Raw genomic sequence first — 13,609 nt, forward strand, 5'->3', positions numbered from 1 at the left:
TTATTCTAATCACCAAGGGAAGAGCTCAATGAAGTTTTATAGCTTTCACCTGTACGAAGGAACAAAGTATGGCTTTGATAGGTTGCTTTCTTTGTGTGACTTACCGTTCAAGGCCGTCCGGAATCAGGCTGTAGAATCATTCAGGCTCTTTATTCATTCAAATTTTAGTAATAGCGACATTCCTTGAAATGATAACTTGTTACTCCTGCTTTTTAGGTTGCTCAACAGAGAAGAAATCTTTTGCTTGGGAATGGTTCTAGTGCTAAACTGAACATCGCAAGCTTTACAACACTTTTGCAACCTTAACTGAGAAATTGAACTTTTAATTTATTACGTGCATTTGGTACGATTTCAGTCGTACCAAGAGTCATGTTCGAGCCCTAGTTACGTTCGATTCAAGCCCAAATAGTCATATTTTTAACACATTATTTTCCAGTTTTGAAAGTTTTGAATAAAGTTGAACAGTTCACTTTTCATTGAGCTCTATGATAATCAATGTTCTAAGCACTGAAGTGTCAGACACTTTCTAACACTATTTGTTTTTGAGATTTCTAACAAACTGCGAACCATAGCAGCGTCTACAAACAAATAACTCATAGGCTACTCCTCGCCCTCTATAAATAGTTTACAAGGATGCTATGTTTGCTTACACATGACTGATGCAAAGGAGGCCAAATTTCCCTAACAAAAAATAACGAGGGTTGTATCGAAATAACCGGCGATGAAGGGCCAATGAATAGGCCATTTTCATGATGGCGTCATTTTACTACAACTACCAGAATTCATTTCGTTTTCCTTTTCATGTTAAAATTTTGTAATCCCAGTGGACAGCAAAGAACAATAGCTCTAGTTAGCATGAGAAAACAGAAACCAGAAGGATTCTGGTAGTTGTAGTAAAATGACGCCATAGTGAAAATGTCCTATTCATATTTCGCGACGTTTGGAACTGAGCCATCTTGTTACGGTCACAAAGTACTCAATGCAGTTGCACGAACCGTATTGAACCACCACACGAAATAAATTTTAGCCTAAACTTTGTGTATTCTTGAATCGTAACTTCATAGAAAACCTTTTTGAAAGATTTTAGTTGCACTTTTTACATCTCTCAAGAATGCTCGTAAACATTACGGCTGGAGGTAAGGATTTCTACTGATCATGAAAAGCTGCGAACTAGGGCAGCGGACCTGCCAATATTGATATCTAATCTTACACGGGACTGTAGACCATTCATCACCGGCATCTTTTATGAATGCGAGAAATAAAAAATAGGGGGAAAATACTCAAAATTTAAAGGCGGCCAAAAGGTATTGATGAGCTTGATTGGGCTCGAACTTGGCTCGTGCTACGAGCTAACTCACCTGGTGTTCTAGTGACGAGTGTTGTATATAAGTGAGCAGCATTAAAAAGAGTACTTCATGCCGATGAAGGCAGTTTGCGTTGTTCACTGTATAATGGTGTTTATTGCACGAGAACTCTAAAATTCTGTTGTCTCTGAACGGGGCATTCAAAAGTTGTAGGTAATAACTAACAAAGTTTAATTCTAGAAAAGACGATTAAAAATTTAGGTCGTGGCAAACCAGTTACACATTCACAGATTATTAGCTTTGTACAAGGTGAGTCACAGTATATCAAAATGATAATGTACACTGTTATTTTCCACTTATTTACACATCAATTAACACACCCTGTTTGCACATAACCTGTAAGCATTTGTCCTCAGTTCTTTTTTGTAGACTCATGGGATAACATGTTTCTGACGGGGTCATCATCTCACGTTTGATAAAATCTTCGATTTCCGAATCCACGCTATAAGTCGATCGTAAATCAGCGGATCTTCGTTCATCTTCGTGACCCCTTCGTATTTCCGATGAATCACTGCCGCAAGCGTGACTTGTAGTGCAGGATGTTTGGGTGTCCTCTTCCTTCCCTGACATACCATTAGCATCGTTTGGTCCCAGTTTGGCACTGCGCCTGTTATCGTATTTGCGTCGGAGATTTTGAGCAATGATCGGCAGTTTCATTGAAGACACTCCTTTGTTTTGAGTGCCCCTCGTGTCATCCACTGATGTTTGCTGATCTTCGTCACTCCCGAGTGCAGCAGCGTTAGTCTTCCCTTCTTCGTCTGTGCGTTGTCTATTCCGATGGCTTCCCAGGTTGCGCAAAATCATTGGCAGTTTCCAAAACGCCCCTGTGTTATGAGTACCCTTTGTATCGTCGCTAGATGTTTGTCCATCTTCGTCATTCCCTCGTGTATCATCCTCGATTCGTCCCTCTTGATCCCTGACTTGTTTATTCTGGTTTTTACGTCTGAGGTTGCGCGCAATTACCGGCAGTCTCATCACAAACGCTCCAGTGAATTTTGTCTCCTTTGTCTCCTCGTTTTCTTCGCCATTTGATCTTTCCAACGCAGTTGATGCACCTGTTGCAGAAGAGGTTCTCCTTTGATTCTTTTCCATGTCCGTCTCATCCTCTTCGATCTCGCTCTCCTCACCGATGCCATGTTCCACCAAGTCACATCCCTGTTTCTCTTCTTCTCTTGTCAGCCGTATCCCAATCGTTTTCTCGATGCCGTAAAGCATTATTAGCGTAGTCACGACTCCCCAGGCTGCCGTCACCACGCATGCCAGTAACTGAATACCAAGCAGTCGCCATCCACCACCCTGAAGAAAAAAAATTGGAGCATATAACAACTTGCATTTTCTCTGTCCAATATTAAAGCATCAACAAACATTGTAAACATTGACGGGCATCGTTTTTCCTAATTGGCCCCAATATTAAATCGAGATTGCTAACGTGAACAGTGTAATGTACGCATGCTTTTTTTTTTGTTTGTTTGTTTGTTTGTTTGTTTTATTTTGTTTTTCTTTGAATTCTTTGTCTGCTCTCGACCCACCTCAGTTTCTTTGCTTTTTGACTTTCAAGAGTAGTTTTAGGTTCGATTAATTAGGATAATGTTTGGTTAATCGTAAGAATCATGAACATATTATTATTCGCCTAATAATCTGCAATAATACCCTCTCGGGGAGTGGATAACTTAGTGTGTAGTTCTTGATGTATGCAACTTAAGAAGGACGACAAGTTATAGAGTACGTGGTTAATTAATGAAACTTACAATGTTGATTGTAACTGAATGTGATTCGAATTCTTGCCTTCGGACTTGACTAACCTTCTTTTCACAAATTAACATCGCCTGTCAGTTATATATTCAATACTCCAAAAATAGGCTATTTCCGAGTTGCTGTGAACCTCATATGAAGCAAGGCTAAGTGCAAACCTTTTCATAAGAAAATTAGTGTTGTTTGCATACAAATGAAAACCAAATTTTCATAATAAAAACTTAGCTCCGCTTTTATAATGAGGATGAAAAGCAACATATTCTTTCGGAGCCTTCGCCTAAGGTTGCATTAACCACATCATAATGCATTTCTACATTCCAACAGTGCACATCGCCGCCCCCCATCCCCCTCCCCCCTTCCCCCCACAACACAATTTTCTCTGAGCTATCTTGGGGAGTTTTTCCGCATTGTCAGACCTACGGACTGATCCGGCATTAGACTACCCCTGGAAATTTGACTGCCTCCTCATTTTCACAGCATTGTTGCTTCCGTTCAATGGTTCATCGGCAATGATGACACATTTGTGAATAATGGCATAATGTGAACGTAATGGCCGGGGCTTTGCTCGGGATGGAGGATGGATACCGCTGGAAATGACTCACGCCTAAGCTTTTTCTCAAAGGACATAGATCATCAAAAATTTCAAATCGTCAGCACCTTAAAAAGTCCTGCTTCATGAGCGAACCCTTCGTCCTTCTCTGGTTCCACAAAAAGCGCTACAGCAATCATGCCCCACACCGCTGATCCAGCATGAGTGGCAACGCAGTTAACAGGGTCATCAATCTTCAGCTTTATCATGAGGTCTGATAGCAAACACGCAAAAAGACCGCCCAAGAAGCCTATCACCAGTCCCTCCCACGGTTTCGCGAGAGCGCAGATACCTGTGACTGCCACCAGGCCCCCGCGGATTCCAGTGACGAATATCGGGACATCTAGAGTCTCGGCGTCTTGAATGTAGCTGTAAATTATGGCTAAGATCCCACCTCCAATAGAAGCATTCAGGGTGGCAACCGCTGATCGGGAAGCTAACTTCCATTTTGCTGAAAAAGATGCGATGTTGGATAACTTAAACTGTGGTTATATCCCACGACGTGAAGCATTTTGACATGTCTCGGTCAAGGGGCTAAAGCCCTGGCTCCAGTTGTTCAAAGGCCGGATAACTTTATCCTGTGGAAAAGTCACTATCCGACAGTTTCAATCTGTGCAAAGATTTCAGTATTTTCTCTTGTACAAGCGAATATGTACACTCTAACCACAGTTAAGTTTGGGAGTGTACGAAAACCTTGGACAACGCTTAACGTGAAGTATATTTTGGACCATGAATAGTGCCTTATCCAGCGGATAAAGTTATCCGGCCTTTGAACAACTGGGGCCTGGTCAAACGGCGCATGATGATCGATGATAGTTGGTGATAGTCGATGATAGTTGAAACTCGCGCACTCGTTTGACCCCTAATTATCATGCAGTATTGCCGACTATCATCAACAATCATTCACTCAAATTCAAATTCTTCATGTTTTACCCTTTTGACCATACGCAGATAGTCAATGATAGTTTCTGGGTCAGCTGTTTTCCGCTCTCTTCTCTCCTTTAAAACCAATCCGTTGTCCTTTTCCTCTTCCACCAACGCTCTCCATAGATTCATTTTCCGTTAGTTTTATCAACATCTGAAGGAAAGCGAAACAGGGCCGCTTTCATCTTTCACCGCGGGAAAATTCATCCTTACGGAGCTTTGTCACTTAACGCAACGTCATGTTTGCAATGTTTACACTTGGGAGATGCCTGACACTAGAGTCTCACGGTAAACTATCGTTGGCTATCACGAGTTTCATTGGACCGTTTGACCACCCGCTTGGTAGTTGATAAAAGTTGATGAAAGTATCATCAATTATTGAAATGCACACCGTCAAAGATCGCAAGCGATTTTTCTCTTTTTTCGTTATCGTGCATGCAAAATTTACGAACCATCCCTGAGAAAGGTACATTACTACGAACTTACCTCCACTGATTCCAAATGTGCTTCCACAGTTGAACCCGAGCCAGCCCCACCACAGCATAAAGGTCCCCAGGAGCACATTAGTCATGGAGCACGGCTGGGGTCTTTTCTTGTCATCTTCAAAGCGCCCCAGTCTGGGCCCTAACATGACCGCTGCAGCCAGCCCCGCGGCACCCCCGACCAGATGCACGCCGGAGCACCCGGCAATATCAATCACCCCGAGTTCCCTGAGGAATCCGTTCTTTCCCCAAATCCAGTGAGTCGGGAAACACGTAGAGAGGGTACTCACAAACGAATACAACATGTACGCTTTGAGGTTTGTCCGTTCGGCCATTGCTCCGGAGACAATTGTTGTTGCTGTCGAAGCTAAGGCCATCTGGAAAAAATACATTGAGTATACTTCTCCTTGGTCAATGGAGACTTCTGTGATAAAGTAACCGATCCCTGCAAAAGCGTTTGTGCCTTCGTCCACCCCGAAACTCAAACCGAAGCCCACGATCCAGAATGAAAGACCGCTGAATATGATGTCAATTGCGTTTTTAACCATTATGTTCGTCTCGTTTTTTATTGTAACCATGCCTAGACAAAAGAACAAATGTAAGAACATATTTATTAAAAAAAAAAGATAATTCAAAGGAGATATAAAAGACCGTCGTGTAAAGTGGGAGTTCAAGATAGACAGCTGTGAATTGGTGCGCTTATTCGCACTGAGCATAAGCCAAGGCAAACATCTGCCTATTGAGCAGCGGGTGCCCAAAGTCAAACGTATTACCGTCTAGGTTTTGCGTCAATATAAGATGGGATGGAAGTATTTTTCTGCTATAACGTTTAAAAGGGAAGCTAAGAGAGGGTCCCAAGGGTGTTGAGTTCGCAAGAATTTGAAAGTTCATTTTCATCCTTTTTAGGAATTCTTCAATGGCACTACATCTAGCTACCCTGTTTGGATCAAGCCAGCTAATATCCTCCCACGCGAGAAGCTGAATAATTGTCGTTGTCTTTTACAATTTAAAATGCAAAAAAAAGGACGCACTTGCATGCGATATCGTTTGTTAAACGACTGAGAAGGAAATCGTCTTCTGAAGTAAATTAAAATGAACCCAGTTAAAGATGAACTTAATATCATGATTGTCAACAAGTATGGCGTCAATTATGGTGATGGTTTATTGGCGCCGTTTCACGGTTCCTACGTAGAGGAAGTTAAAATCGAATGAGTAAGATTAAAAAGAAGATGAGGATGTTACAATCGTTAATACTAATTTCAAGATGTGCAGTGCAGTTCCGTTATGGTTATCTAGCATTTAAAAAACGTGATGTAAACAAGGGAATTTTCTTTCTCACGCGGTAAGCTTATGTATACCTGATTCAATGAGGCCAAACCCAGACTGCATCGTAAAAATAATAAAGGCGCTGGTCAGAATCCACGTAGCATCATCATAACCAATGGGTCTTCCTATGAGCTCCTCGAGTGGGGAATGTGTTTGCTCGCTTGCAGCCATTGTGCTGAAGCTTAACCGGTGATTTTCTCTTCCAAAGCTTTGTCTCTCATTAATGATTCATTAAGTTTAAACAAAACCCTTACGTGGGTTTGCACACTCATGATTAATTATATAACTGATCTTTACAAGCGAAAATTCTCGTCAGTGGTTGAACCTAGGCAAACGTTCCATACGACTTCTTGGCGTTTCGTTTGTCGGTGTTTTTATAGTGTGCGGTAATTGTTAGTTATTTCTTTTGCTCAAGTTAGGCTGTATAATTCATCCAGACAATTACAATTGCAAATTAATTCAACAAAAAGAGACTTAAGATCGCTTCGGCTTCTTTTCATCACGGTATGTTACTGACGCCCAATTTTCAAGGGATTAAACTGGAAAAATTGAAATAAATATTACGACGTCTTACTAGGTAAAAGCTTACTTTTTTCCCTGACATGTTGATCGAGAAAGCATTAATAGAATTATAACGGACAACTAATATAAGATCGATCTTACGTGTGTAACAGGAAATTGCAATGTCATGTTTTAGCCTAATTGTATTCAATATTTTTCTCAGCGCCTCTTTCTGTCCTATTTCCGTAGTCCAAATTTGTCAGTAACTTAGATAATGTTTGATAATTTTCATGGCTGTATTTTCATGGTGAGTTTATGCCAATCACCAGCTCAAACTGTGCATCAACAATGCTGTAATTCAGTTTATGGGCTTAGTTGGCAGAAATCTCTCGAATTTATTTACTTGTAGTAGCAGTCATGGGAAATAAGCTGTTAATCGAGGATTATTGAAAAACCTGTCCGCTAGAAATTTCCCAGCCTTAACTTTGTTTTAGTGGCAACTTAGGAAAAAAGTTTGAAATTTACACGTTTATTTTTTTCCACTGTCTAATGGGTAACTCCGTCCATGAAAAATTTTTGCACAAACAGCAATGCAAAGTTTATCGTTACGTCGTGTTCTCAAGTAATTGAGTAAATCTTTCAGTTCATAAGAAGAAACTCCAGGATACAAGACATGCAGCACTAAATACCACTTAGCAGTTTGGAAGTTCATCTGTTTAGTTTAATGTCTAGGCTTCCAGCTAAGATGAAATTGCTCTTGCGGGACAAGATATTCAGAATATAAAAATATAATCATTCTTTGTAGTATATGACACGATGTAATTAATATTAATATTAAAAACAAATAAACGAAAATTCTCTAAAGCAACGGGAATTCTCTACATGGATCGTAGCATGTATGCGTCTTGTTTTTTGAGTGTAAAAACTGAGAAAAAACAGTCCTGGTTTGGAGATTTCAACTCGAAATTCGAACTAGCAAAATAAAAATAATATAAAAAATCTCAACACCGTGTTTCAAGCCAAACTGCGAGCGATAAATGTTATCATGAATAAACAAATTTTCTTCCCTGCAGCACATCATGCATAATTGATCACAGCAATTGCATTGAACTCCAGCTCAGCCAATTCGGACTTTGGTCTCGCAAAACCTTGCAATACGAAATTTATGTTGAGACCAAAATATATCTCATGCCATCAGTTGAACTTTCGCACAGAGAAGGTATTGTAAAAACATAACAGCCGAAAGAAATGTTTTCTACAAATGTGACACGATCATATGGCAGTTCGGGAGTGGAGGAGAGCTTAAGTGAGGCAGTAGGACCGGGCGATGCGGTATGGATTTTAACAAGTGCGTTTATTATTTTCACTATGATTTCAGGATTCGGCCTGGTGGAATCTGGTAAGAATTCTTTTCAGTATTTTACACTTTAGGAGATAAACGTGAGACTCAAATTTTCAAAGAAGTGATGAATATTCCTGTATACCGACATCTTCGAATGTTTAATAGATCACAACCACGTTTAATTCGTCAAAAGCTTACTGACTTAGATCATATAAACCGTAAAGTTAAATTGACTGCGTGAAAGATTGATGACGAAGAAAACAAAAGCAATGATATGCAAAGATTGCTAGCCTTCCTTAAGAATATATTTTCTTACCAAAACAAAGCTTCACCTGGTCTACATGTGAAATATTGAGGCCCAATGAATTGAAAAATACCGTGAAATATCGAAAATTAAAGTTTCCAATCGATTCGGTTAAGCAATATTGCTGACGAATCGAAAAGCTTTCTTTACATTGTCGAAGCGAGGACACTAATTCAATTTTTTTTTAATATTATAATAAAATAAGAAAAAAAAGTTTGTGACAGTTCGAGCGAAGCTCTATACCTATTTCAAACCTTGGGAAGCAATTTGACTTGGAAATAAACTTAAACCGGAGCCTAAACGCTGAGTACTATCTAGAAAACGAATTGGAATTGGAATTAAATTTCTTGAATTTCTATATATGATAAATTTCGACCCGTCTTGTCGTTGTTCTTAACTAGAGCGCGATTCATGTCATCTTTGTGCTGGTTTTCGATGTTCTTTTCAGGAATTCGTTATATTCACTTATGTTAAAAATATGTTTATCTTAAATTCCAAAATCTCAGTTGAAACATTCCTCTCAATCTAAAGTTAACAATTATTCACCGAAGTGAAGGTAAATAGTACTTGGCTAATCACCTCCGAGCTAGCCGGCGCCAATAATCGCGAGCGAAAAGCACTATTCATTTGTGTGGTACATACTAATAAAAGCTCTTTAACCTTCCGAAATAACGTAAGCTTGTCGTTATGAAAATTTCTAGGAGATATTTCTTGAGCACAGCACAAAATCGTGACTCGAATGAAATTATTTGTACTTTTTTTAAAATTCAGTTACAACCTTTCTGCCCATTTTTTTTTTCAGGCATGGTCTCCAAGAAAAACGAAACCAACATAATGGTCAAAAACGCCCTCGATGTGATCTTCGGCGGGCTCTCTTATTGGATGTTTGGCTTCGCTTTCAGTCGGGGCGAATCGGAGAGACACACAAATTCGTTCTCGGGAGCAGCAAACTTTTTCGCCGACGCAAGTGACTCTACGGTAGGCGGCGTGTTCGCTTTGTACTTCTTTCAAGCGTCTTTTGCAACAACTGCGACAACGATCGTGTCGGGTGCCATCGCTGAACGCGCCAATTTGCAAGCGTATATGGTGTATTCTTTCACTAATACCCTGTCGTTCTGCTTCCCTGCATACTGGGTGTGGGGAGAACACGGCTGGCTAAAGAAGCTTGGTGTCATCGATGTGGGTGGCGCGAGTCCCGTGCATTTGGTCGGAGGTGTGGCTGGTTTGGTAGGAACCGTCATGCTGAAACCGCGGCGAAACAAATTTACCGGCGACGGCCGTAAGCAGAAAATGGCTTCTCCAACAAATGTTCTACTTGGCACGTTTATGCTTTGGTGGGGATGGCTCGGTTTCAACTGCGGCAGCACGTTTGGGGTCAGCGGTGGAAAGTGGAAACTTGCTTCCCGATCAGCGGTCTGCACGCTGAACGCTTCTATCGGCGGCGGGATCTTTGCTCATTTGTTTGGTGTGTTCTATTTCAAGCGAGTTGATGTGCCCACCCTGATGTCAGGAATACTTGGGAGCCTCGTGAGTATCACGGCCATATGCGCCGTCGCACGGCCTGGGGAGAGTATCTTTATAGGCTTCATTGGAAGCGCCATTGCTATTTTGGGATGGCTTCTGCTGGAGAAGCTAAAGATCGATGATCCTGTTGGTGCTATCCCCACTCATGCCGGTGCTTCTCTGTGGGGTATGCTGGCTGTTGCCTTCTTTGTCGAGAAAGACTATTTGGAGGACTTCTCTGAAACGTACGGGGTCTTCAAAGGCGGCCACATCCGGGTTCTTGGAGTTCAGCTGTTGGCTTGCTTGACGATCGGTCTCTGGTCAGCGGTCATCTCTTTTCTCCAGTTTTACATCATTGGTAAGTTTATCCATTTCCGGTTTTCGGAGTATGAGGAGCGACTGGGGGCAGATTTCTGCGAACACGCTGTCAATCACAGCACTGAACGACAAAAACCACAAGAGATTGAGCATATGCGCGCTGCTTTGATCATCAAAAACAGAGTTGCACCAGCTGGGCACGAAGGCGAAGCTGACGAAAACAACAGCAAGTCAGGTCTGGCAAAATTGAGGTCAGCTGTTACTTTCATAACCTTGCAGCGAAAGACGAGAGTTACACAAGTGAAAGAAGCAGAACATGATGACTAAGGCTTTATTGCCACCAAATGTGCATAAAGGATTTTATACTACAGTAACCTAATATAACCGCGTTCACAAAATACTTCTCATTAAATGTCAACAAGTCGCAAGCACAGACTTAGTCAGCATAGCTGCCTTTCCGTTGAGGTTTTGTGCACTTTTTTCGCTTTTTGACCGCGTTGGGTGAGTGGCAACTAATCGGCGCGTTCAAACAGCGAAATTAAAAACACACAAAACTCCACGGAACGCTTGTTACGCAACCTAGTACAGACTCATAAAAAGGTTAGGAATTGAAAAGGATATCAACGGGCGTGCTAATTCCTTAAATCAAGGATGCACAATTATACTGTATTTGTAAACTTGTTTAATGTAGTTTAATGTTATTTTCACAAGAGCATGGCACTAGCTTTGATAGGGTAGTACAAGTACCTTGACTTTGACATGGGTACCTTAGATGATCAACTAGCTTTTTCACGTAAGTAATATCCGTAAAAGCTTCCTTCCTGCCAAATGGTATTATTCTGAGATTACGCAACATAATACCGATGGTCATCTGCAAGATGACACATTGTTAAATTTGCTATACTACCTCATCTCACGTACTGTAAAACTCTATGACAGTTTTGTCGTTCCTCTGATCCCAGAAAACCTGCACGAATTCAAGGACGTGCCCTACGCGCTGTTTATTGTGATAACATATTAATGTATGAGGAAATCCTGCAAATGGCTAACCTACCAACACTTCAGTTATTAACCATTTGAAAAAAAAACCACACACTTTTGAATTTGAAAGACATGTTTCAGATACAGCCGTATCTATCACCAGTTTCGACATGTTGATAACCGGACGATAGCAAAACATCGCAACCACAATGTACAAAGTTAAAAAGATCTGGCCACACTCTATATTACGGACTTATTTATGGTTAACAATAGTTAATTCTCTCAGAAATTCAGAATTTGTCTTACCAAGGTTTTCTAACAGTTGTATATGGCAAACACAGTATAAGTTACTTAAGTCCTGTTATTTGTTCAAAACTAATCATTTCATGATCATAAAATCTTCTGAATCCGTAGGCATTTTTAAGACGCTGATTAAATCAGTTGACTTTTCTCAACTGATGGACAATACTTGTAAAGACTTAACTCAGCAACAACGTACAAGTCACCGCGATTCCATTGTAGATCTTCCGCATTAATTTATTTACTTAAATAATTGTATATTTCATAATTGTCAGTTATCATTTTTGTCATTGTATACTTTTATATTGAATGTAGTCAGGCGTCCACAATTAGCGTACATTCCAATACACTGGGAGTTACGGCACAATAAAAAAAATTCAGTCTTACTAACTAACTAACTTGCTTACTGAGCTCAAAGTTTTATTTTCGAAAATCGTTTGATGCTAAATTAGTCAGGTATCCGATCTGAAAAAAAGCGCTAAGGTTATCAAGTGTACAAAATAGTTCACTCGTCAAGAACATGTGCAATAATTCCATATGCACTCTTTGTTTGTATTGAGAAATGTTACGGATGAGTTATTGGGCGAGGTACTGTAATTTGCGCATAAAAAAAAACAAAACAAAACAAAAAAACGACATAATACCTCCTTTCATAAAAAAAAAAAAAAAATGTATGAAGGCTCGAACTCAACATATAACCTAGAATATTTTTACCTAGCATCCTTATTTGATAAGCATTTTGGCATCGATATCGATCCGATCAGGAACTTTGACGTATTCAGAATGAAAATGGCTAATAACTATAATCTTCAGTCGAAAATGGGGAAGGGATAACTATATTGTTTCTTCAGTGGCTTCTAGTAAGCGAATTAATCTTTCCACCTGGGTTTTAATCATGTGCATGGATTAACATTAAAATGGTCAATTATTTGGCTGATATCCCATGACTGCTAAGCCAATCAAAGCTCTGGAATGCATTACAAAATGATTCAGTTTTCAATAATATAGAGTTACTGGTATCGATATATACCACCTGCCCCTTACATAAATTCTTCCTCGCGCACCATCCCACCTTCAGTATACATAAAAACACGCCACTAAATAGACCACACAGCCCTTGGGTATGTTTCCCAGTTGCCCTAGGATTGATTTGCTACTAAAAATTCTGTGTGTTGGGTGCCCCATCACCCAGGCCCTTGGGCTCCTGATCTGATCCTCCAAGGGAACGAGGTTGGTGAACGTCCTTCTTGTTGTTCCTGTATTCTACACTGGCACTTTTTGAACATGAAACAAAAAAAAGGAAATTTTGGGATAATCTTGACTGACTATCTTGAAAACAACAAAGTTTCGTACTGGAAGGTAGGGGGGAGGGGTACTCCCTATAAAGGACTATACGAGGAAGCTCCAACCGAAAGGGGGACCTTTCTCAGGCTGGAGGTATATGAAAGGGGCCGGAGGGATTTCGTGAGCTGAAGTATAGAAAGGAAAGGGAACATATCATTTAGGTGAAAAGGGTAAGGGTTTGGACCTCGGGGTCGAGCCCTCCAGTACAAAACCTTCTTGAGTACCCCCTCCCCTCCCCCTCGTAGGTATGGATGTTCCCTCCTTACACATTCACGAGCCGAATTGGTATCCCATCTTAGAAAACTATCCCAGGAAAGAACTTCTACCGCGATTAATTTTATTTCAATTCTGTTCATATTTTTGCCCCCTTTCGGTTCACATTCGAGTTTTGTGACCCTTTAAAATTATGCAATCTTTAATTTCGTTACCCTTCTGCACATCATGAAGGTTAAAAAGTTACCCCTTTTTGGCACCGCCTCTCGGGTTTTTCCTAATTCTGTATCGCCAAGGGCAGATATCAAAGAACCGAGAGGGACTGAAGAGAAGAAGTTTTTCGCCAGGCGTTGCAGAAATACCATC

At 40.6% G+C, this 13,609-nt stretch overlaps 2 protein-coding genes across 2 annotated transcripts; one reads left to right on the forward strand and one right to left on the reverse strand.

Annotated features, from left to right (window-relative positions):
• Window positions 1–78: 78 nt before the first annotated feature.
• LOC146474010 (ammonium transporter 2-like) lies at window positions 79–6,886 on the reverse strand. The gene is made up of 4 exons (XM_085118012.1): window positions 6,470–6,886; window positions 5,116–5,691; window positions 3,774–4,156; window positions 79–2,660 (listed from the first exon to the last, which is right to left on the reverse strand). Exons 1-4 carry the CDS (start codon window positions 6,606–6,608, stop codon window positions 1,665–1,667), a joined length of 2,094 nt encoding a protein of 697 aa, XP_084974138.1. The 5' UTR covers window positions 6,609–6,886; the 3' UTR covers window positions 79–1,664.
• Window positions 6,887–8,069: 1,183 nt separating this feature from the next.
• Window positions 8,070–12,053, forward strand: LOC146474011 (putative ammonium transporter 3). Its single transcript, XM_085118021.1, has 2 exons — window positions 8,070–8,337; window positions 9,387–12,053. The coding sequence occupies exons 1-2, from the start codon at window positions 8,187–8,189 to the stop codon at window positions 10,730–10,732; spliced, it is 1,497 nt and encodes a 498-aa protein (XP_084974147.1). The 5' UTR covers window positions 8,070–8,186; the 3' UTR covers window positions 10,733–12,053.
• The last annotated feature ends 1,556 nt before the right edge of the window (window positions 12,054–13,609 follow it).

Source organism: Pavona decussata, unplaced genomic scaffold, assembly GCF_977016875.1.
Source record: "Pavona decussata unplaced genomic scaffold, jaPavDecu1.1 SCAFFOLD_92, whole genome shotgun sequence".
Lineage (NCBI taxonomy): Eukaryota > Metazoa > Cnidaria > Anthozoa > Scleractinia > Agariciidae > Pavona > Pavona decussata.